Source organism: Thamnophis elegans, chromosome 13 (assembly GCF_009769535.1).
Source record: "Thamnophis elegans isolate rThaEle1 chromosome 13, rThaEle1.pri, whole genome shotgun sequence".
Classification (NCBI taxonomy): domain Eukaryota; kingdom Metazoa; phylum Chordata; class Lepidosauria; order Squamata; family Colubridae; genus Thamnophis; species Thamnophis elegans.
Genome location: NC_045553.1, coordinates 11,564,658 through 11,590,105, shown reverse-complemented (window position 1 = coordinate 11,590,105; position 25,448 = coordinate 11,564,658). Strand labels below are relative to the sequence as shown.

At 44.0% G+C, this 25,448-nt stretch overlaps 1 protein-coding gene across 1 annotated transcript in view; it reads right to left on the bottom strand.

Moving 5' to 3' along the window:
* Positions 1 to 25,448, bottom strand: part of GALNT9 (polypeptide N-acetylgalactosaminyltransferase 9) — a 137,742-nt gene that overhangs the window by 66,678 nt on the left and 45,616 nt on the right. The window contains exons 3-4 of the mRNA XM_032229916.1: positions 5,887 to 6,053; positions 2,979 to 3,153 (exon numbers count right to left, since the gene is read on the bottom strand). Of these exons, the coding sequence (XP_032085807.1) occupies positions 2,979 to 3,153; positions 5,887 to 6,053 (342 nt within the window). The remainder of the gene's footprint in view (positions 1 to 2,978; positions 3,154 to 5,886; positions 6,054 to 25,448) is intronic.

The window sequence follows — 25,448 nt, the reverse complement described above, 5'->3', positions numbered from 1 at the left end:
GAATAGAATAGAATAGAAAATGTGAAATGGAGAATGGAATCGAATGGAATAGAATCGAATGGAATGGAATAGAATAGAAAATATGGAATGGAGAATGGAATGGAATGGAATAGAATAGAATAGAATAGAATAGAATATATGAAATGGAGAATATTTCCAGGTTGAATCTCTCCTTGTTGAGTTTCCATCCATTATTATTCCTTGTCTGGCCTTCGGGTGCTTTGCAGAATAGTTTGATTCCCTCTTCTTTGTGGCAGCCTCTGAGATAGTGGAAGACTGCTATCCTGTCTCCCCTAGTCCTTCTTTTCATTAAACCGGACATACCCAGTTCCTGCAACCGTTCTTCATATGTTTTAGACTCCCGTCTCCTAATCCTCTTGGTTGTTCTTCTCTGCACTCTTTCTAGAGTCTCCACAACCTTTTTACATCCTGGTGACCAAAACTGGGTGCAGGATTCCAAGGGTGGCCTTACTAAGGCTATGTGATCAAAGGGCAGCCGCTTGACAACTGGTTCATATTTATGACGTCACAACATCGCGGGTCACATGATCCCCTTTTGCAACCTTCTGACAAGCAAAGTCAATGGGGAAGCCACATTTACTTAACAACCATGTGACTAATTGAATAATTGCAGTGATAAGCTTAACCAATGGGGGGAAGAAAAGTTATAAAATGAGACAAAACTCCCTGGACAAATTTCCCACTGAGCAACATACATTTTGAGCTCAATTGAGGCCACAAGTTGAGGACCACCTATATCAGTGATGGGAAAACCTTTTTGGCACTCGGAGCGCGCACGGACGGGCAGCACCAAGTGCTCAAAAGAGGTCCCTTCGTGCACGCTTTGTTCTTCTGCCTCGCAACCAGGAAGAGAAGCTGCCCAGGGGTCAGGCATGCACCGGAAAATGAACTTCCGGTAGATGCTCTTTAACACAGCTGAAAGAAGTTTGGGTATTCACCATGTGTGCATATGATGGATGTGGCCAGTTGCAAACAGCGTTTCTTAGCATCTGATGGGATGGGAAGTTTGAACAAAATTTTCTTTAATTGGCATGAAATGATCATGACGGAGCACATTAGCTGAATTTGAAGAGATCCTTTCAAACAATAACATTGTTCTAAAATTGTCATCTCAAGGTCTTTTGTGAACTGCCCATTAGAGAAAACCTCTGTTGGAGAAGTGGGACGAAAGACTTACTAGGGGAAAAAAATCAGACAACTAGAAACTCTTACATGGGAAAATATAAAGCTAAGATAAGGGTTTTATTACTAAATATGACAATAAAATGGAGTTGCTAATTGGTTGAATATAATAATGGAAAGATCATTAAACAAAGGTTAAAATATATGGAATATGGATAAATATGAAACTGATATGAGGAGGTTGTAAAGCAGAGGTTTGTGATTCACTTTTATACATGATAATTGAACTGAGTTGTGAATTGACTGAATATGACAATAGAAGGATAACTAAACATGGGTTAAAAGATATGAAACATGGACATATATAGAACTTTTAAGATGATGAATAAAGTGAGATGTTTACCGCTTGTTATTCTATATAATAGATTAAGGGAATTGTAATGAACATTGAACAGTGAGGATTGCCATGTAAAGACAATTAAGGGTAATCTAATCCAAGATATGGAAAAATGGTGAGTGAACATGAAATATACCTATAATGGGAAACTATTGAGATTTAAAGACAGAACCACAAATTGGGAGCATGTAAGGATGTATAATTATATAAAGATAATGATGAGAGTAGCTGGGAATTGTAACCAGGTCTACATCTCGGCCAAAGTTAGGCTGGGGGGAAATTAAAAGCACAATGACTATATATGTAAACTTTTTTGTTCTATTTTTTTTTTAAAAAAGGAGAATACATGTTAAAATTAAATATGTATATTGAAAAGGAATTATAAATGCCATCAACATAAAATGGAGCTTGCTCAGAAGCTGAAATACACCAAATAAATGAAATGAAGAGTGGGAAGTAGAGGAGAGAGGTAAGGGAAAAAGAGAGGGAAAGGAGAGAGGATAAAGGGAGGGAAGAGGAGGAGATAAATGAGGAGTGGAAAGAGGAGAGAGGAGGGGGAGAGACAAAGGGGAAGTAGAGAAGATAAGGATGACAGAGGGAAGAAAGGAGGTAGGGAGGTGGAGGAGAGAGGGAGAAAAAAGTGATGGATGGTACAAATATGGTGTATGGAGAGCAGAAGAGCGAATAATTGTTTTTGGGAGTTGATGGTAAGATGAATTGATGTAAACATTTAATAATACAATACGATGTTGGCTGTGTAATAGTATACATGTGATTATATGTTATGAAAATGAAAAAATAAAATAAAAAACTTTTTGGAGAAAAAAGAGAAAATCTCTGTTGGTTTGTTTTGTTTATCAAAGAGTTCTAATGAAATTCTTATTGAAAAATATATTTTTAGTACTAAAGCTCAGTCTCAAAACCTACTTCTGAAATACATGAATGGTATTTCCCCCCTCTTAAATAAGCGTTTGGGGTGTCCTTTTTTTGGCAACCAGAGAAGTAGGAGGAATAAAGTATATTTATACAATAAAACCGAATAGAATGACTAGCATAAAATTTGCAAAATATAAAAAGCAGCATGCAGGGAATAACCTATGAAATTGCAACGTGTAGCTGAAACGCTGTAAGTTAGATAACAAAGCTAGGTAAAATAAGCAACTCAAGAATATATTCTTTGGTGAAAGAGAAACTTGTGTGTGGCAAGAGAAAACATTGCTTTTTCTCATATATGTATGTATGTATGTATGTATGTATGTGTGTATGTATGTGTGTGTGTATATATATATATATATATATATATATATATATATATATATATATATATATATATATATATATATATATATATATATATATATATATATATATATTTCAATTCGTCTGCTTACATCAGATGGAAATTTCATAAAGTTTGCCAACTAGCACAGTGTCTTACCAGCCGGTGTTGAATTCAACGTGAGCATCAAAAAAACCAACAATTGGAGACGTCGAAGCTTTCCATCCTTGGATCCTTGCACGTATCAACCCTTCTCGTTTATTATTGCGAACTATTTTCACCAAACCGGGGTATCTTTTGTGGACATATTGGTCCAAATTAAACTTCAGCTCAACTGCAGATAGGAAAAGAGACAACTGTCAGCTCGTAAAGCATCCTTGACCTGCTCTCGAGTTGCCATAGAGAAGGGGGATGGAAAACTGACAAAGCAGTAGGGCAGCCACAAACAGAAGCACATTCCAGGCATATCTTTCTCAAGGCTGTCTCCCAGGGTTACCCACAGCGGGCGGAGGGGAGTGATCTCTACAGCCTGCAAAAGTGCTCTGTTGGAAAATGTGATTTATGACACACTCTGTAGGGGACAGACAGGGTCATAATTGGGCCATAAATTATGTGGGGTCAGAGTTGGCTTCACTTGGATATGTGCTGACATGTTTCTCCTAATAAATAACTGGATTTCTTTTGAAGCTGGAGGCTCATGATTTAATTAGGGCTTCCATCAGAACCCTGACAACAATGTTATTCATCTGGCAATCTACGTAATATTGATGTACAGGGAGTCCTTGACTTACTTTTACTGACTGTTCAAAGATACAACGGCACTGAAAAAAAAGCGACTTAGGACCGCTGTTCATTTTGCAGCATCCACATAGTCACATGATCCAAATTCAAATGGTTGGCAACTGGCATGCACTCACCCGGGGTCCCATGATCCCCTTTTGTTGTGGCCTGCCAGCGGTGGCAGACTCAGACAGTAGGGAGGTTGGGGAGGAACATGGGCCAGTGCTGGAGTCTGGGGAAGGCTCGGATGAGGGCTCCGTGTTGGAGGCAGAAAGGGGGCTAGGGCCATCCAACAGTTATCAGCTGCCTTCAGAGTTGGACAACAGTGAGGCAGAGGAACAGCTGGAGCCTGTTCCCAATGTATGCATGTGCAGAACTGCCAGGAGAAGAGAACAGCTAAGGAACAGAGGTTGACTCGGGAATAAAGGCACAGGTGGATGGTGAATGGCCCATCCCATAGGGAATAAAAAGGAGACAATTAGTTTAATTCTTTAGGGTGAAGATCTATTCCTGATTTCTTGACAAGTAATTGCTGCTACAGCATGATGTTTGGAAGATATCAGCCTGGCAGCTCTCCAAACCTGATAAAGGTCTGAGTTTGTGAAATCTCTTGAAAGACTGTTTGCTGGAACTTTGCTGGAGAGGAATTCCCTTTCACCTAAATAAAAAAGGTTTTATCGGGACAAGGAGTCGGCAGCCTAGGTCAGAACACCTTTGCAACCTTCTGACAAGCGAAGTCAATGGGGAAACCAGATTCACTTAACAACTTAACAACTGCAGTGATTTGCTTTATAGCTGTGGTGAGAACGGTCGTCAAATGGGGCAAAACTCAACTTAGCAAATGTCTCACTTAGCCACAGAAACTTTGGGCTCGATTGCAGCGGTAAGTTGAGGACTATTAGGGTAAAGAAATCAGCAGGAACATCCCAGCCATCTCTTTCTCCATTCCACCCCAAGGGTCTAGGACAGTGATGGCAAACCTTTTTTGGCTGCCGTGCCAAAAGCGGTGGGAGCACAGGAGGGGTCGTGCGCCGGCATGCCACACCCATAATGGTATCTGTGCGCCCCCCCCCAACTCCTCCTTTTGCTGTGGTTTTTTTCCCCTTCCTAGGAGCCTGGGGAGGGCAAAAACAGCCTCCCCTGCCCCCCCCCGGATGCCCCCCGAAGGCCTCAGCAGCTTCCCTGAAGCCTCTGGAGGGCAAAAAGCAGACCTATGGGGAACCCGGAAATTCAGGAATGGTGACTTCTGGTTTGTCTGTAGGGTCGAGGTCAAAAATAAGCGAAAGATGGCCTCAAAAGAAGGCCGAAGTCAGCTGGCCAGTGCATGCATGCGTGCTGCCCAGCTGACAGGGCAATCTCACATGCCCTGACAAATGGCTCTGCATGCCACCTGTGGCATGCATGCTATAGGTTCCCCGTCACAGGTCTAGGACCTTTTGTCTCCTACCCTTGGCCACCCCTCCTTCTCCGCCAGCGTTTTTCCTTGAGCGATTCTCTGACTTTTCAGTTCCTTCTCCTAACAAGAGTTTGGCTTTCCTAAAGCCATTTGGCTGCCAATGCTTTCTCCCAATCCCCACGCATCAACCAATGGTGGGTTTCAAAAATTGTTGGAACCTACTTTGTGGGTGTGGCCTCCTTTGTGGGAGTGGTTTGCCACCCATGTGACCGGATATGAAATTATGAATTAGTACTTAGGTTGGTCCAAGTAGCTATTCAGAAACTCTGGCATTGAAGTATGCAAGTCTTAAAGCTGTCAAGTTACAAGATCCTTGCCAGTGGTGGGTTTCAAAAAATTTTGGAAGCTCTTCTGTAGGTGTGGCCTGCTTTCCGGGTCCACTGGTGGAACCTCTTCTAACTGGTTCGGTAGATTTGACGAACTGGTTCTACCAAATAGGTGCGAACTGGTCGGAACCCACCTCTGGCATCAAGGCTGCGATTGAGAGCTAGGTGATTGGTTGGCGGCAAACTGTACCAGGTGGCAAAAAAAAACAAAAAACAGGATGAACCTTCCTGCAGCAAATGGGCAGCGCTGAAGAGGGTGGGACGGAGGGGCTGTGGCCCATTGCCAAGGGCAAATGAGTGGGGGCTTGTCAGCCAAGGAGGAAAGTCAGAGGAGAATTGCCCGAGAGGAAATGCTGGAGGAGAAGGAGGGGCGGCCAAGGGTAGGAGACGAGCAGTCCCATTCCACACCCCAAGTGGCTTTTTCTCAGAATTGGGCAAGGCAAGTTTAACAGAGTCAGGAACAGGAACCAGGGAGCTGGCGGTGTGAATGCTTGTGAAGAGTTACCGTTGTCGCTGTTGTCGTCCACCAGAATTACCTCCTTGAGCAAGTGGGACGGTGTGTGATTCACAACGCTGTGCACAGAGCGTAGGATGACGGACAAGGCTTCGTTGACAAAAATAAAGACCACCGAGATTTGAGGAAGGTCTTCAGGATAAGACAACTGTCTGCACCTGCGGAGAATTAAAGAGAGGTCTCGGAATGCAACGGGTGCAAAAATATTGAATAATAAAATATTTCATTTTAAATCATATGCCAGGCCTGCAGCCACCTTTTCTTTTGGATCTCTGGCCTGCCACACTTTCTATTATTCTGCTATGCATTTTCTATTGTGGGAAAATGGAAGGGGGGATTGTATGGAGTTAGAAGATATGTAGCCATAACAAAATTCTTTCTACAAAGCCAAGGTCATCCTTTGTCTTTGCACCTCTGCACCTGACCAGAACTGGATGGGTAGAAGCTGCCAGTATGGCAGTGGGAGATTGGACCACGTGATGGACTTGTGGGTGTTGGGGGCAGGATCTTGAACTTTCAACTGGCTGGGGAAAACTGGGAAGCTTTCAGATTCGGGTTTTCCCAGATGTGGCAACATGGCTCTCTTCATAAATTGGAACTTTGAGCAATACTTTGCCTTGGACTGTGATTTAATTTTGGATGCTATTTGGAAGCCTGACATCATATTTTATTCCAATTCCATTTTAAATGGTATTTTATTCCAATTCCATTTTAAATTGTATTTTATCAGAATAATTTGCATCTGGAAGTCTGAACACTGATGTGGCCCAAGCGCTAATCAATAAAGTGAATAATAACATAAATAAAATACATATAAACAGAGGCATAGAATCAAAATTGCGTGAAGGATTAGTGCCACTTTATAAAGCCCTTGCTAAGGCCACCCCTGGAATACGGCATCAAGTTTTGGTCACCACATTACAAAAAAGATGTTGAGACTTTGGAAAAAGTGCAAAGAAGAGCAACGAAGATGATTAAGGGACTGAAGACTAAACCATATGAAGAACAGTCGCAGGATTTCGGTTTGGCTAGTCTAGAGAAAAAAGGGATCAGGGGTAGCATGATAGCAGTATTTCAGCATTTGAGAGGCTGCCACAAAGAGGAGTGGGTCAACTTATTTTCCAAAACAGCTGAAGGCAAGGCAAGAAACAATGGATGGAAACTAATCCAGGAGAAAAGCAATGTGGAATTAAGGAGAAACTTCCTGAGAGTGAGGACAATTAACCCGTGGAACAGCTTGCCACCAGAAATTGTGGGTGCTTCATCCCTGGAGGATTTTAAGAAGAGACTGGACAGCCACTTGTCTGAAAGGGTACAGAGACTCCTGCTTGAACAGGGGCTGGACTAGAATACCTCCAAGGTCCCTTCCAGCTCTATTCTGACTCTGGATGTCTCCTGGTAAGAAGGAACATCTTAGCTTCCTCCTTCCATCTGTCCATGAGCTTCACTTTCACAGCCATCTCAACAACACATGATCATTCTTTTCATATTGTGGCCTGCCAGCACAGCTGGCAATAGCAATAGCAATAGCAATAGCAATAGCAGTAGACTTATATACCGCTTCATAGGCCTTTCAGGCCTCTCTAAGCGGTTTACAGAGAGTCAGCATATTGCCCCCAACAATCTGGGTCCTCATTTTACCCACCTCGGAAGGATGGAAGGCTGAGTCAACCCTGAGCCGGTGAGATTTGAACCGCTGACCTGCTGATCTAGCAGTAGCCTGCAGTGCTGCATTTAACCACTGCGCCACCTTGGCTTCCTCCTCTTGGCAGCAGAGTCACACAGGGAGGAACATGGGCCAGTCCTGGAGTCTGGGGAAGGCTCTGAGGAGGGCTCTGTGTCGGAGGCAGAGAGGGGGCCAGGGCCATTTGCCAGTTACCAGCTGCCTTCGGAGTCAGACATCAGTGAGGCAGAAGAACAGCTGGAGCCTGTTCCCAGTGTGCACATGCACAGAGCTGCCAGATGGAGGGAACAGCTAAAGAACAGGGGTCGATTTGGTAGTAAGGCCATAGGTGGACAATGAATGGCCCCTCCCAGAGGAAATAAAGAGGAGCAAAAGGAGAGTAGAGTTTGCAGGAGACAATTAGCTCGCTTATTTGGTTCATGACCCTCCAAGACTCCTTGCCAAGTTTTGCAGATATCAGCCTGGCTGCTCTCCAAGGCAGATAAGGTCTGTGACTGTAAATCCTCCCTTGAAAGACTTTGCTGGATGTGAATGAGCAGAATTCACAGCAAATTAATAAAAGGGTTTTTTGACGGGACAAGAAGTTTGCTTCAGGCTCTCGGGAAGCCTCAGTCAGAACCTTTCCATCCCAGCTATCACAGACATCCGCTCTTCCGAAAAAAAGTCACTCTCCCTTCAGATATCGGCTGATATCCTCCCAATTGCAAGGTAGAGGTCAAAGGATCAATCCATTCGTGAGAATAAATAGCCCTCAGGGGTAAAATGGGAATGTGCAACCCCTGGCTGGGATTGTGACAGTTTAATAGACCAGGTGAGTTTTTTGATCGGATTCATCAAGGCCCCTTTTGACATTTCCTGCAACGCACACCTCATGAAAGTCACACTTCGGCTCTTGCCCTTGCACAGAAATTAACATTAAAAATAACCGACATGCTCTCACAGGCAATTCCAGAGCCCAATTACCATAGCAATTACAGAGCCTGTTCTCTAAAATATGGCTAATGATCCCCAGGGAAATGACTTTCCTTCCTCTTGTCAAATTCACTGACCTCTTCGCTCAACACTTCAACATAATGATCATGGGGTTTTTTTCCTCATTTTTTTTTAAACTATTAGGTACTTCTATTTGGGGGTGGGAAGACAGCAGGGTGGGCTTCAAAAATTTCAGAAGGGGGTACGCCATCCCGAAAATACACCAGATTGAAAAAGAAAATATCTAAAGACAACAACGGAAAGAGGGAATGGAGAGAGGAGTAGAGGGAAAAGCAGGAAGAGGAGAGGAGAAAGGAGAGGGAAAGAAGAAAGGGAAAAGGAGAGGAAGAAATGGAGAGGAAGTAAGAGAAAGAGAGGGTAGGAAAGGGGAGAAGAAGGGAGGAATGGGGGAAAGGAAGGGGAAGAAAAGAAGGGAAAGGAGGAAAGAATAAAGGATAGAAGGAGAAAAGAAGGGAAGGAAGGAAGAAATTTAGAAGTAGGGTTGCTGTAAAATAAGATGGGTGTATGGGATGGTAGAAAAGCAATCTCAATTATATTTTTAATTTTAGGGGGAGAAAAAAATTGTTATCAATGTCAAAAGATAACACATATTACTAATAATAGTTATGAGATTGTATATTTATATGTATGAGAAATAAAAATGAAATCCTTTTTTAAAAAACAAAATTCAGCTAGGAGTTCTCTGCTTGGTTGCTAGGTGGACGTGGCCATGGTGGGTGTGGCCTAGTTGCTCTCCTTTGCCCTCCATGGGCTGCGGAGGATTTTCTCGAGCCTCCGGGAGGGCGAAAACGGCCTCCCCCAGGTTCTGGAGGGCCCCTGGAGACTGGAAATGGGCCTTCTCAAACTTCCAGTAGGCCTGTTTTTCACCCTCCCTGAGCCTCCGTGAGCCCCCTGCACTTACCTGCATCCAAAACGGGCTATGTGAGGACTCCTTGGAGAGGAGGGGTGGGCGAGGCCAGCCAGGAATGAGATTTGGGGGTTCTCCAAACTGCACAGCTAGAGGTTCTCCCAAACCCCTGCTAACCCCCATCAGCCCACTCCTGATTGGGTATGGAAGGCCGCAAGGTATCCTGCAAAGGCATTGAGGGCAGGTTCCAAGCATTTATTCAATTTCCAATGATTTTCCACCACTACCACCACACCTGAAGAATCTTTCAGGAAAAAAACAAACAAAAGAAGAATATAATCAACCATTACAGTGCAGAGTGAATGAGCTAATGGAAAAGCTTGTGGCCATTTAGGAGATAGCAATAGCAACAGCACTTAAGACTTATATACCGCTTCACAGTGCTTTACAGCCCCCTCTAAGTGGTTTACAGAGTCAGCACATTGCCCCCAACTATCTGGGTTCTCATTTCACCAACTTTGAAAGGATGGAAGGCTGAGTCAACCCTGAGCCAGCTATCCTCATTTTATCAACAGTCAGGATCGAACTGGCTGTCGGCAGAGTTAGCCTGCAATACTGCATTCTATCCACTGTGTACAATGGATGGATGGATGGAAGGAAGGAAAGAAGGAAGGAAGGAAGGAAGGGGAAAAGGAAGGACAATAGCACTAGCACTTAGACTTACATACCACTTCACAGTGCTTTCCAGCCCTCTCTAAGCAGTTAACAGAGTCAGCCTCTTGCCCCAACAATCTGGGTCCCCATTTCACCAACTTTGAAACGATGGAAGGCTGAGTCAACCCTGAGCCAGTGAAAATCGAACTGCTGGCTGTGGCAGAATTAGCCTGTAATACTACATTCTAACCACTGTGCATTATGGATGGACAGATGCATGGAACGAAGGAAGGAGAAAAGGAAGAACTACCATTAGCACAGACTTATATACCGCTTCCCAGTGCTTTCCAGCCCTCTCTAAGCAGTTTACAGAGTCAGCCTCTTGTCCCCAAAAATTTGGGTCCTCCTTTTAACGACCTCGGAAGGATGGAAGGATGAGTCAACCTTGAGCTGGTAAGACTGAAATTGCCGCGCTGCAGACAGTCAGCATTCAGCAGAATTAACCTGCAGGACTGCACTCTAACCACTGCACCACCACGAATCTAGAGGCATGTTCATGGGAAGGAGAGGCTGTTTCCAAGCCCTGACAAGACATTAGGAGAGATAACAGAATGACAGACGGGACCTTGGAGGTTTCCTAATCCAACCCTCCCCTCAAGCAGGGGACCCTCTCCCATTTAGGATAGAGGGTCGTCTGTAATGCAGTGGGTTAGAATTGGGACCTAAGAAAGAAAAGAATTCAATTATTTGCCAGTCTGGTTTCATTTCATTGAAGTTGTACATAGAAACATTTGAGGGCCAGGTCTCCCTTGAAGGACATGTATATTTCACAAGGAGCCTTCTCTTGCCAAAGCCTTCCCTTGTTGGCTGCCAAAAAAGCCAACACAGTTCTAGGCTGCATCAACAGAGGGATAGACTCAAGATCGCATGAAGTGTTAATACCACTTTATAAGGCCTTGATAAGGCCACACTTGGAATCCTGCATCCAGTTTTGGTCGCCACAGTATAAAAAAAGATGTTGAGACTCTAGAAAGAATGCAGAGAAGAGCAACCAAGATGATCAGGGGACTGGAGGACAAAACATATGAAGAATGGTTGCCGGAACTCGGCATGCCTAGTTTAATGAAAAGAAGGACCAGGGGTGACATGATAGCAGTCTTCCAATATCTCAGGGGCTGCCACAAAGAAGAGGGAGTCAAGCTATTCTCCAAAGCACCTGAGGGCAGAACAAGAAGCAATGGGTGGAAACTAATCAAGGAGAGAAGCAACCTAGAACTAAGAAGAAATTGCCTGACATTTAGAATAGTTAATCAGCGGAACAACTTGCCTCCAGAAGTTGTGGATGCTCCAACACTGGAAGTTTTAAAGAAGAGATTGAATAACCATTTGTCTGAAGTGGTGTAGGATTTCCTGCCTAAGAAGTGGGTTGGACTAGAAGACCTCCAAGGTCCCTTCCAATTCTGTTGTTCTATTCTTCATTTGGTGGTTTTAAAAAACCACCAAAAACCCTACCCATTGGAGAATAGTTTAACTTCACCCAGAGAAGTTCAGGCATTGCCAGTTATCCAGGCAGGCATAAAGGATTTCTATTAGAAATGTGGCAGTTGGGCACATTAGGCATGAAACCAGCAGCAGGAACCTAATGCTTGCCAAATTAGCTATGCTGACTGGGTCTAATGGCAATTGAGGTTCACCTGAAGAGCCCTTGATTGAATTCGCTGTTGCTTTAGATCCGTCTTCAAATTCTCCGATTGCAACACACACCCTTCGTTCATCGGCGTCCATAATAAGCTTCGTAAAACAAAACACCACATTAAAATTTGTTCCTAATCTGGATGTGCGACCTCAGCAATTTTCTAAAGCAATTGTGCTCAAGATGCTAAAACATACCCCCCCGCTTCTCAAGCATCATCCACCAGTTTGATTTTTGGACCTTGCTTTGAAAAAGTTGGAGGTCGAAAGAAAAAAAGGAATTGATTGTAAATTTGATAATGGCAGCTAGATTAGTAAAGGTAAAGGTTCCCCTTGCACATATGTGCTGTTGTTCCTGACTCCAGAGGGCGGTGCTCATCCCCGTTTCAAAGCCGAAGAGCCAGCACTGTCTGAAGATGTCTCCATGATCATGTGGCCAGCGTGACTAAATGCCGAAGGTGCATGGAATGCTGTTACCTTCCCACCAAAGGTGTTCCCTATTTTTCTACTTGCATTTTTTACCTGCTTTCGAACTGCTAGGTTGGCAGAAGCTGGGACAAATCACGGGAACTCACTCCGTTACGCAGCACTAGGGATTCGAACCGCCGAACTGCTGACTTTTGTGATCAACAAGCTCAGCATCTTAGCCACTGAGCCACCACTTTCCGTGTTCCTTCGGTGTTTAGTTATGCTGTCCACATGATCACGGACACGTCTTTGGACAGCGCTGGCTCTTTGGTTTTGAAATGGAGATGAGCACTGCCCCCTGGAGTCAGTAATGACTAGCACGTACTGTATGTGTGAGGGGAAATGTTACCTTTCACCTTACAATATCTTGAACCATGAGCAAACACTCAATGTACTCAACACAAAAATCACGCAAACAGGGGAAAGAAACAAACACATCCCCCATCCTAACTAACTTTCACACAAACCAGTATGTGTGAACGGCAGGGTTTCTAATCTACCCTAGTTAGATGGGTTGTGAGTGGCATGGTAGCGTAGTGGTGAAGAAGCTCACTCCTCCTTGGAGGGTTGAGAGAGAAAATATCTGCTGTGAACTCCACATAGGCATCAGGAAGGGCATCTGGCTGCAAACACCCAGTTCCATCCAGGTGCTCAAACTCTAGCCCGAATGAAGAGATTACAGAGTCATCAAAAGGGAGTTTTAGGTAGATGGGTGACTTGATTTTTGATTTGCATCAAAAGTTTGGTTCCATTCTTAGCTTATGACTTTCCTTAACGTTTCATCTGACAGAGCAGAAGACCTTAGCTGTCCATGGCTGATCTCTACAGTGTACAAAGGACATGAATTGTTGACTAAGCAAAGACTAAAAAAAAACCCCTCTTTTTTCAGCTGGAGATTGGAGGATGGGAGTTGGGGGAGGCAAAGAGGGCGTTGGTTCAGAAGATATTGCTACCATGCAAAGAAATTAATATTTTAGGCACCTCAATTTTCAGGTCTTATATATAATTTACTCAGCAGGTCACTCCTGCTTTGGTAAGCTGAATCATGCAGAAAAAGTCAAAACCCAAACTTACAGGGGAAAAAAAAAAAGAAAATAACCACTGCCTTGCAATTTTGTAAGAAATGCTGTTGAAAGGAAAAATTGCTAGAACTACTTGTCCCTAGAATATAGTGCAGGGGATAATTTTCTGATGGCTTCTGGGACGGGAAGTCACCTAAACCTTCCCTTCTCAGGGATGCTGGATTGACCCCCAAAATGTAGACTTGTACCCTTGTGCTGTAAGTGAGAGCATCTCTTCAAAAGCTCTGCCCCCCCAAAAGGGAAAGGTTCCCCTTACACATATGTGCTAGTTGTTCCCACTCTAGGGGGCGGTGCTCATCTCTGTTTCAAAGCCAAAGAGCCAGCACTATCCGAAGACGTCTCTGTGGTCATGTGGCCGGCATGACTCAATGCCGAAGGCGCACAGAAAGCTGTTCCCTTCCCACCAAAGGTGGTTCCTATTTTTCTACTTGCATTTTTTACCTGCTTTCGAACTGCTAGGTTGGCAGAAGCTGGGACAAGTCACGGGAGCTCACTCCGTAATGCAGCGCTAGGGATTCGAACCACCGAACTGCTGACCTTTCTGATCAACAATCTCAGCGTCTTAGCCACTGGGCCACTGTGTCCTTTCCCTACACATGCAGTAATGTCTCTCTCAGCCCTGGATTGTATCATCCTTGATTTGGTAATGCTTTTCATGTTTCTTGAAGAATTGGAGAAGTCCCCAAGCTCTAATCATAACTGACGGTTGAAAATACATTCTTTTAACTAGCTGGAATAAAATTAGTTCAAAGTAAAATGTCATCTCCAGTGTTTCTTTAATTGCAGAAATAGTTCAGGGAGAAAGAGAAGGAGAAATGCAAGGAGGAGGGGAAGGAGGAGAGAGTGGGAGAAAGAGAAAGAGGAGGGGAGGGAGGGGAGGAGGAAAGAGAAGGAAGAGGAGAAGGAGAAGGAAGAGAAGGGGAAAAAAGGAAAAGGAGAAGGAGGATATTTTTTTCATAACAGTAGAGATGGAGGAGTAGGAGGAGGGGGAGGAGGTGGACAACAATGACTGTGGGATCCTTGGTACTCTCTGAGCTTAGGAGTTTTCTTGCAGATGTTTCATTATCCAAATAGGTAACATTATCAGGGAGTGGAGTTTGCAGAGAGGAGGATGAGGATGTTCTGATGTAGGCTTCCTTAAAAAGCAAGAAGCAGAGTCTTGGTCCCGGCAAACCAATTTTATTTACACGACTGTGAATTTCTTTCATTCACAGTCAGCAAGGCTTAGCAAACAGTCTTTCAGAGGAATATTTATCAACACGAACCTTATCTCGCTTGGAGATCTGCTAGATAGCTAGTTTCCAAACATGAGGCAAGGCAACACTTGGCACAGAGGCTCTTATAGTCACAAACAGAACTTTCCATTCTTGAAACGACCAAAGGAACAAATTGTTTCCTGCAAAAGCCCCCTCCCCATTCACTCCTCTTTTGTTTCCTATGGGAGGGGCCAATCACCTCCAAGGTGTGTCTTTACTCCCAAGTCAACCCTGCTTTCTTAGTTGTTCTTGTCTTCTGGCAGCTCTGCAGAGGCGCACACTGGGAACAGGCTTCAGCTGTTCTTCTGCCTCACTGCTGTCTAGCTCCCTCTCTGCCTCCAATGCAGAGCCCTCGTCTGAGCTTCCATCAGCCCCCAGGACTGGCCCATGTTCCTCCCCAATCTCCTCACTGTCTGACTCTGCTTCCAGCACTACTGGCCGCCAGTGGGCCAGAACAAAGGAGGAGGAGATGAGGGAGAAGGAGGAGGAGGAGAATAGGAGGTAGTGGTTCAATGCCAATATCTTAGAAAACAAAATGGCAGGAGTTTCTTCTCCTATGCTTTCTTGAAAACAGGACTTCCCCACAGAAAGAGCGAAGATGTATATATTCAAGAGTGAGATATAAAGAGAAAAACATAGGATAGATTAGCGAAGGAAAATGAATAAGAAATGATACTAAACTATATTGGGGTTTGCGGAAATACCATCCCAAGAAAACATAAATTGAGATTTGAAAGAGTCGCCTATAACAACAGAAAAAGAAAGGGAGAGAGGAAGAGAGGAAGAGGAGGGAAGGAAGAAAGAGGTAAGGAGAGGAAGGTGGAAGGGAGAGAAAGAGAAGGAGAGAGGGTAGGAAGGGAAAGAGTAGGAGTAGGGGAGAGGTACAGGAAGAAGTAAGGGAAAGGAGAGGAGGAAGGAAGGGAAGAAAGTAGAGAAGGGAGGGCGGGGGGAAAGAAAGGGAAAATAAGGTGGCATTAAAATAGAAGAAGATGGTAAATAAAGCAACCCACACTGTATATTAGAACCTGTTAACAAATGTACAAAAATGTCAAATGTAAAGAAGAAGAAGAAGTACCGTATGTGAATGTATACCTATAATTGTATGTAAGAAAATAAAAAACAAAAAACTTTTCAAACCAAAAGTAAAGTGGGAAGATAGTTCAGCTGTATTCATCAAATACATATCTGAGGTCCACAGAAGTTGAAATACATCTCCATTCTTTCAAACCAGGGCCATTTTGTGCAGGTGTCCATCCCATCTTACTTCTCCGATTCCAGATGTGCTAATTCACCCCAAAAGCCTGCCAATCCCTTTCCTGTAGTCTGAGGAATGACCACACAATGAAGTTGTTGAAAATCCCCTTTCCCCCTTAGCTCCTGACTGAGCTACATTTCCCTGGGCTCCTTGCGGAAAAAGGGAATTATAGCCGAAACCAATTTAAGCCTCGTTGGCACAAATTTGCATCTGTTTACTGTCTCCGCCGTAGGTCAGAGCATAATAAGAACCATGGAAATATAAAACTTATTATTCCGTCAAACAAATATTTCCTCACGAAAAGCCAAACACTTCAGGCGCTGGGAAAATGCAACCAATTATCTCTGAAACAATAAATGGCACAATTTCTTTACATCAGTGTTTCATCTTCCTTCCAAAATGATGATGGCCAGCTAAGCTCTATAAAACCACACATGCTTTCAGCAGAAAAGGCCCATTGAATTCAATAAGAATGGTTTCTAAGTAAGAGTCCCTCAGTCTCTAGAAGTAACAACAGAGGTGGGTTCCTACCAGTTCGCACCTATTCGGTAGAACCGGTTCGTCAAATCTACCGAACCAGTTAGAAGAGGTTCCACCAGTGGACCCGGAAAGCAGGCCACACCTACAGAAGAGGTTCCAAAATTTTTTGAAACCCACCACTGGTCCTTGGATATGATTATTCTACACGATCATGCTCATATTTATAAAACTCAGTGCCTCTGTGAAAGGTAAGGATGACTACTGTGTTTGTGGTGCAATCAGAACATTGCGTGTGTTGAAGTCGTTTTAACGCAAACCAAAGATGCCTTTTAAAAAACAAGTTTACATCCTATTCTTATGCATGCCAGTGCTGTGTGTGAGGTAATTTAAGATGATTCTGACAAGTGTCGTCGGCATCTTCATATCCGGTCACATGGGCGGCAAGCCATTCCTATCCGGTCACATGGGCAGCAAGCCACTCCCACAAAGGAGGCCACACCCACAGAGTAGGTTCGAACAATTTTTGAAACCCACCACTGAGTAACAACCTCTAGTACAGTTTTTTTCCAGGGTCAGAAGCCACCGTAAGCAGGATCAGTCCTGGTTAGTGCTTGGATGGAGGTCTTCTGGAGTTGCCAGAAGAGTAGAACTCATGATAAAATAAAAAGAATATCAAACCACTTCCATCATGACTTGTAAGATGTCCCCATGAAGATGTCTCCATGAAGACATCAGAAACTGAGGTGAAACCAGGCTTAATGGCAGTAACTGTGAGAGGGATCTTGGCGTTTTAGTGGACGACCAGCTAAATATGAGTCAGCAGTGTTCAGAGGCAGCCAAAAAAGCCAATGCAATCCTAAATTGCATTAACAAAGGGATACAATCAAGATCAAGGGAGGTACTAACACTCTATAAAGCCTTAGTTAGGTCACACCTAGAATACTGCATCCAGTTTTGGTTGCCATGCTATAAAAAAAGATGTTGAGACTCCAGAAAGAGTGCAGAGAAGAACAACCAAGAGGAATAGGGGTAAGGTAAAGGCAAAGGTTCTCCTTGCACATATGTGCTAGTCATTTCTGGCTCTAGGGGATGGTGCTCATCTCCGTTTCAAAGCTGAAGAGCCAGCACTGCCCAAAGACGTCTCCCAGGTCATGTGGCCGGTATGACTAAATGTCTAAAATAGGTTGTTCCTATTTTTCTACTTGCATTTTTATGTGCTTTCGAACTGCTAGGTTGGCAGAAGCTGGGACAAGTAACGGGAGCTCACTCTGTTATGCGGCACTAGCGTTTCGAACTGCCTAAGTGCCTACTTTTCTGATCAACAAGCTCAGAATCTTAGCCACTGAGCTACCGCATCCCTATATTCATATCCCCTATATGAATAGGGGACTGGAGGCTAAAACATATGAAGAGCAATTGCAGGAATTGGGCATGGCTAGTGTAGTAAAGAGAAGGACCAAGGGAGACATGATAGCCATCTTCCAATATTTGAGGGGCTGCCACAGAGAGGAGGGGGTCAAGCTATTTTCCAAAGCACCCAAAGGCCAGAGAAGGAAGAATGGATGGAAACTGACCAAGGAGAGATTCAACCTAGAAATAAGGAGGAATTTTCTTTCAGTGAGAGCAATCAACCAGTAGGAACAGAAGTTGCCTTCGGAAGTTGTGGGAGGCTTTCAAGAAGAGACTGGATTGCCATCTGTCAGAAATGGTGTAGGGTTTCCTGCTTGGTCGGGGGGTTGGACTAGATGGCCTACAAGGTCCTTTCCAACTCTGTTAATCTGTTATGTTACTGAGTTCAGGCAATGAAAAACGTGTGGGTAGCAAAGTGTGCTGGTTTCTGAATTTGCAAGATCACGTAAAGTGATAGTACCACTTCACACTGCACTGGTGAGACTGCACAGGGAACACTGCATCCAATTTTGGTCACTACGATATAAAAAGATGTTGAGACCCTAGAAAGAGTGCAGAGAAGAACATTGTATGACTTAGCGGGACGCTAAGCCATATGATGAACGATTGAGGGAACTAGGTATGTCTAGTTTAATGAAGAGAAGGACTCGGGGTGATGTGATAGTGGTCTTCCAGGATTTGTCATAGAGAAGAGAAGATCAACTTATTCTACAGAGCTCCTGAAGGAAAGAGAAGTAATGGGTGGAATATCATTCAAGAGAGATCCAACCTAGAGCTAAGGAGAAATTTCCTAACACTGAGAACAATCAATCAGTGGAACGGCTTGCCTCCAGAAATTGTAGGTGATCCATCACTGGAGGTTTCTAAGAAGAAATAGACAATCATTTGTCTGAAATAGTATAGGGTCTCCTGCTTGAGCAAGGGTTTGGACAAGAAGATCTCCAGAAGTTGTGGGTGATCCATCACTGGAGGTTTCTAAGAAGAAATTAGACAACCATTTGTCTGAAATGGTGTAGGGTCTCCTGCCTGAGCAAGGGATTGGACAAGAAGATCTCCAGAAGTTGTGGGTGATCCATCACTGGAGGCTTTCAAGAAGAGATTGGACAGCCGTTTGTCGACAATGCTCTTGTTTGAACAGGGGTTTAGTAGAAGACTTTCAAGCTCCCTTCCAATTCTGTTATTCTACGTTCCGGTTGCAAGAATGCCTATCTCAGCTTTTTGAAGTAGGCCAGGTTAAGAAACAGATATTGCAAGGATAACAGGAACACTTTTGTTGTTGTTGTGGGGTGTAATAACAGAATTTTGACAGCCTACCAAATTTGCCTTCCAACCCTCTTATATCAAACAGAATGAAAGAGAGGTTATTTGAGGAGTCTTTCTTATGTTTTGCTCCTTCCCCAGGCTGAGATGCTGTTTGCTGACTCGCAACCCTTGCCCAATTAAATCTTTGTTTTCCTCTAAATATGGTTACTCTTCAACATGTTGATATGATCCATCGACCTAATAGATATCAGCTTCTAAGGATGCTTCAGAGACATGTCTATCTGCTTAGCAATGGAAATTGTGATCTCGGCTGTGGATGTAAGTCAAGGAATAGCTATATATATTTGAGTCTGGCTAGAACTATTAAGAGATAATCCTTTTTTTTTTAAAGAGAACATTCTAAAATAAAATGGCCCCAACTTACAATCTGGAGGGCATTTTTTTTTGTGACTTATAGTACAGGTAGTTTTTGACATACTGCAATTCTTATAATGACTGTTAGAAGTTACGACGGCACTGAAAAAAGTGACATGACAATTAAGCCATGGTGGCGCAGTGGTTAGAGTGCAGTACTGCAGGCTGCTTCTGCTGACTGCCAGCTGTTTGTAATTTGGCAGTTTGAATCTCACCAGGCTCAAGATTGACTCATCCTTCCATCCTTCTGAGGAGGGTAAAAGGAGGAGCCAGATTGTTGGGGAACAATAGGCTGACTCTGTAAACTGCTTAGAGAGGGCTGGAAAGCACTGTGAAGTGATATATAAGTCTAAGGGCTATTGCTATTGTTCTTTCTTTTCTCCCTCCCTCCCTTCCTTTTCTTCCATGGTTAGAATGCAGTATTGCAGGCTAATTCTGCCCACTGCCAGCAGTTCGATCCTGACCAGCTCCCTTCCATCCTTCTGAGATCAGTAAAATGAGGAGCCAGATTGTTGGGGGCAAGAGACTGTCTCTGTAAACTGCTTAGAGAGGGGCTGTAAAAGCACTGTAAAGCAGTATATAAGTCAAAGTGCTATTGCTATTGCTGTTTTTCATACTTTCATACTTACGACCCCGTTGCAGTGCCCCCGGGGTCACATGATCAAAATCCAGATGCTTGGCAACTGATTCATACTTATGACTGCAATGTCCCGGGGTTATGTGGTCCCCCTTTTGCTAACAAGCAAAAACAATGGGGAAGCCCAATTCACTTAACAACTCTGTTGGTTAACAACTACAGTGATTCACTTAACAGCTGTGGCAAGAAAGGTCGTAGAACAGGGCAACTGTATCTGACTTGTATCAATGTTGTTCCTGTTATTGTTAGTTGTAAAGTCATGTCCGACCCATCTTGACACCATGGACCACGTTCCTCCAGGCTTTCCTGTCCTCTACCATCCAGAATCCATTGAAGCTCATACCGACTGCTTCAGTGAGTCCATCCAGCCCCCTCCTTCTCTGCCATCCTCTTCTTCTTTTGCCCTCCATCATTCCCAGCATGAGGCTCTTCTCCAGGGAGTCCTTCCTTCTCATTAGGTGGCCAAAGTCTTTGAGTTTCATGTTCTTTCTAGTCTCTTCTTATTTTCCATTTCAATTGACACTTCTACTTGCAAAATTGTACCTCCACCTTTAGCAAAACACGAAAAACATAACTCTTCTTGGCAACATCCATTCTGGAAGAAATCCAGTTTGACTTATCACATGTTCATAGCCTTGCCTTGAAAACATTTTATATGCAGCAGATTTCTGCCTTTTTGATTGTTTATTTTCAAATTGTGTGTGTGTGCTTTTATAATGATATTTTCAGGCCCAATTAAAATAACAAACTCAATGCCGATGGAACTGTAGCTCCTTAAAAATATGCAGATTAGGATGTTCAAAAAAAGCTTTGAAATAGTGTGAATTTCCCAGGTCAACTGTTAACATCAAAACAAATATGCATTCTCTTTTAAAAAATCGTTTCTTGGCTTCGGCGATTCTGTCCCATTAGGAGACCGATAGAGTTTAAAATAACTCGCAGCGCAATTCTACTCATGTCTTACAATTCGTGTCTGATGATTTTCAGATGGTCAAGAGAAAATCCCACAAAGCTCTCACATAAACGGTCACTATTTATAATTAAAAATCAAGACGGCTTGGGGGAATTAACCATTTGTTGGTTTGAAGAGCATGATGGTGATTCCTTCCCTCCCCTCATTCTGGGACCAATTTTCCTAGTTGGATTTGAGAATGCTGGTTGTAAACAAGGATCTTAAATGTTCAATATAGTGTCACTAAAATATAACACACACACAAACACACAAATGGCAAACCAGCAGCTTTGCAACTTGGCTGCGTGTTTTTGCTCTCTCTTCCAAATTTCTCAAATGCTAAAGAAAAAATGGAAGATTATCCTTATCGGTTTGCTGCACAATCAGCCAGATGTTCAGACCAAATTTGACATTTTTTCCACCTATTGAGTCCTTTCTAAGGACCTTGGATAAGCAGATGTTGATGTTTTATGCTGTTTGAGATATCATGATGATGATGATGATTTGTTATTCTTCTTATTCTTTTTCTCCTCCTCCTCCCCCTCCTCCTCCTTCTTTTCCTCTTCCTCCTCTTCTTCTCCTCCTTCTCCTTTCCCCTTCTTCTTCCTCCTTCTCCTCTTCTTCTTCTTCCTCCTCCTCTTCTTCTCCTCCACTTCTTCTTTTTCTTCTCCTCCTCCCCTCCTCCTCCTCCTCCTCCTCCTCCCCCCACTCCTCCTCCCCCCCCCGAATCCCCTCTCTTTTCTAGCTCTGATGAGAGCAATAGCATTTAGGCTCATGATCCGACAAATGCGCGCATGACAAAAGCGCGCCGACAAAACCACAGCAAAAAACCCATGACATCAGAAACCCGCCCACAACAACGCGCCGACAAAACCGCGCCCACAAAAGTGCGATTTAAGTTAAGGTAAGGGTTAGGGTTAAGGTTAGGGTTAGGTTCAGGGTTAGGGTTATTAGGTTGTTATTAGTTGTTTGTTGAAGGTGCGCTTTTGTCGGCGCGCTGTTGTTGGCGCGCTTCTGCACTCATTCGTCGGCACGATTTTGACCTTGCAGTTTTCTTGCCGTGGTTTCGTCGGAGCACTTTTGTCGAGCGCGCATTTGTCGGTGAACCCTTAGGCTTATGTACATGGCTTTACAGCCCTCTTCTCATTTGGTGGCCAAACTACAGATAGTCCTTTGACCACAGTTGAGCGAGACCCAAATTCCTATTGCTAGGTGAGACAGGTAAGTGGGTTTTGCAGCATTTTGTGATGTTTCTCCCCACAGTTCTTAAGTGAATCACTGCAGTTCTTAAGGGAGTAGCATGGCTGTGATGTGGCTCCCCCTTTAACAATGCTTCTCAGGAGATTGCAAAAGGGGATTATATGACCGACCGTCGTAAATATGAGCCAGTTGCCAAGCATCTAAATCACAGGATTCTGGGGAAGCTGCACCGGTTGTAAGTGTGAAAAACTTTTTTTTCACTGTCGTTGCAACTGAATGAACTGTTGTAACCTAAGGAGTAGCTTTATTGGAGCAAACATTCCTCACTACTATTGTAACTGACTTATTCTGAGCCGCTGAGCGATCTGGGAAGTTTGCTAAATTGTCCTGATTCAAAAAAAAAAAAAAAAAAAAAAACCAACCAACACCTTTTACCCCAATAATTAACTTCCAAAATGCAAAAGGTGCAACAAAGCCTTGGTAAGCAGAATCTCACAGTCAGGTTTGCTTCATGCAAACGTCAAGGGTTAGCTTTCAGCTTAATTTTTGATGCCGTTTCAAGATTTCCCGTCTGTTTTCCTCCATCCTTGCTTGGCCCATTAGATACAAAATTGATTTCTCTTCGTTTGGCCCTGGCTGGGCTTTCTAATTAAACACCAAGTTTAATTATATCACAAAAGGGTGCAATGTAGATCTTAATTACTACCAGCAGCCCTTGGGGAATAACAGAGAGATAATAGGCAAACGAAAATTCGATAGAATGCTAAAAGAAAGAAAAAAAAACACCGAATGAGATAGCCTTCATTTGAAATCCAAACGCGGGATTCAAAATGTGGTCGATCCCTCGTTGACGTTGGAATCCAGTGGATCTTATGAACGTAGGTTTCATTTTCATCCAAGCTGGGAAAACTGAAGGAGAAGTCAGTTCCTTTAAAACATTTTCCCTCCTGCCTTCTGAAGTGTATCAGGACTCAAAGCGAAGGTTCAACTGACTTCATAGATTTGGTATTAATCTGGAGTCGGCCGTTCATGCCATACACCATTCCTCTGATAATCCTTTCTTTTTGAAGATGGGGAGGAGGAGGAAGAGGAGGAGGAGGAGGAGGAGGAGGAGGAGGAGGAGGAGGAGGAGAATGACAATGGAGTCCTTGCTGCTCTCTCAGCTTGGTGGTTTTCTTGAGACATTTCTTGACCCAACTAGGTAACATAATCAATGCTAAAGGGAGTGGGGCAGAAGTGGCATTCAGCTTCTTAGGAATATAATCTAACGGTTGGGTTGGCAATATATAAATCATATAGCAATGCTGAACCTGTTTCTTTAAATCATACTGTAAAATGTGATTGGTTGCTGTTTTCCTTAATCGGCCATAAGAGGGAGCCAGAATGACTGTTAGCTCTCTGTTTTGTTAGATGCTGGGCTGATCTGATCTGAGTGTTTTGGAAGCTGGCTGTTAGAAAGTGCCGTGAGCTATTGTAAGTTTTGCAACTGCTAGTAAACTTTGAGTATTGAACTGATTATATGATACTGGACTACGTTATTTGGATTATCCCTTTACTGAAAGATGTTGATGACTGACTGTCTTATCCGTGTATGACTTGGACTGTTTGATGGACTCTGATACCTCTATTTCCACGAAAGTAAAAGCCTATTTTAAACTGCATTGTCTCTGTATGCTAGTTTGTGTGTTCTCCAACACAACTCTCACAACGCTTCTCTGAATGCACTCGCTCTCCCAACGGGGAGCTTACCTAACACAGCTGGTTCACACCGGTTCGTGCAAACCAAAAAGGGAAATTTGACCTGGGTCGCTGAACCAATAGTGACCGCTGGCTGGCCCCGCCCCATGCCCAATCGCCTGATCGCTGCTCTTTCACTCCACCTACTTGATGCTCGCATGCTGCTTGCTCATCCCACGAGCCCACTTAACCCTCATGCCATCCATTCCACCCCTATATATGTTGCCTTCACTTCGACATGTGGTTCAGCTACTCGCCTCACCAGTCACCTCTGCATCTCGCCTGCTCTGATCAGCTCACCAAAGGTAAGTAAGCATGCCGCTCGCTTGCCCATTGCCTTGGGCGGGGGGCCAGGGACACACCATTCCCTGAGACCAAGGAACTGCCACCCACCTTGGCCGGGTCAGGGAATGAACCATTCTCTGGCTCCGGCCTTGCACCAGAGGGGCCGCTTGCTTGTCTCCCGCTCTCCCTTTGCCAGTTGCATGCATCTCCCTCATTTCTCTTCCTAACCCCACTTCCTCCCCCATGACAGCCTTTTTCTTTAGGCTTACCTTAGCAATAGCAATAGCAGTAGACTTATATACCGCTTCATAGGCCTTTCAGGCCTCTCTAAGCGGTTTACAGAGAGTCAGCATATTGCCCCCAACAATCTGGGTCCTCATTTTACCCACCTCGGAAGGATGGAAGGCTGAGTCAACCCTGAGCTGGTGAGATTTGAACTGCTGACCTGCTGATCTAGCAGTAGCCTGCAGTGCTGCATTTAACCACTGCGCCACCTTCCTCTCACAGCGGCTTGTCTGGACTCCGGAAGTCAAGCTCTCTTTTTCAGTGCAACTGAGAGAAACCACCCAGTCGCTGCCTGTTTGCCAGCCACTTCCCAGCAGTTGCAGCTGGTTGGAGGCTGCCGAAAACTACTGGAAGCAAAGGTGGGTTCCTACTAGTTTGCACCTATTCGGTAGAACCGGTTCATCAAATCTACCGAACCGGTTAGAAGAGGTTCCACCAGTGGACCCGGAAAGCAGGACACACCTACAGAAGAGGTTCCAAAAATTTTTGAAACCCACCACTGGTCCTTGGAAATGATTTTTCTACACTATCAAGCTCATATTTATAAAACTCAGTGCCTCTGTGAAAGGTAAGGATGACTACTGCGTTTGTGGTGCAATCAGAACATTGCGTGTGTTGAAGTTGTTTTAACGCAAACCAAAGATGCCTTTTAAAAAACAAGTTTACATCATATTCTTATGCATGCCAGTGCTGTGTGTGAGGTAATTTAAGATGGTTCTGACAAGTGTCGTCAGCATCTTCATATATGGTCACATGGGCGGCAGGCCACTCCCATCCAGTCACATGGGCAGCAAGCCACTCCCACAAAGGAGGCCACACCCACAGAATAGGTTCGAACAATTTTTGAAACCCACCACTGACTGGAAGTCACTGAAAAAGCCACTGCCATTGCCGCTCTGTTCTTTGCGCAGGCTGTGCATGTACATCCCATTGTCTGCTGCATCACTCCGCTTGGAGTT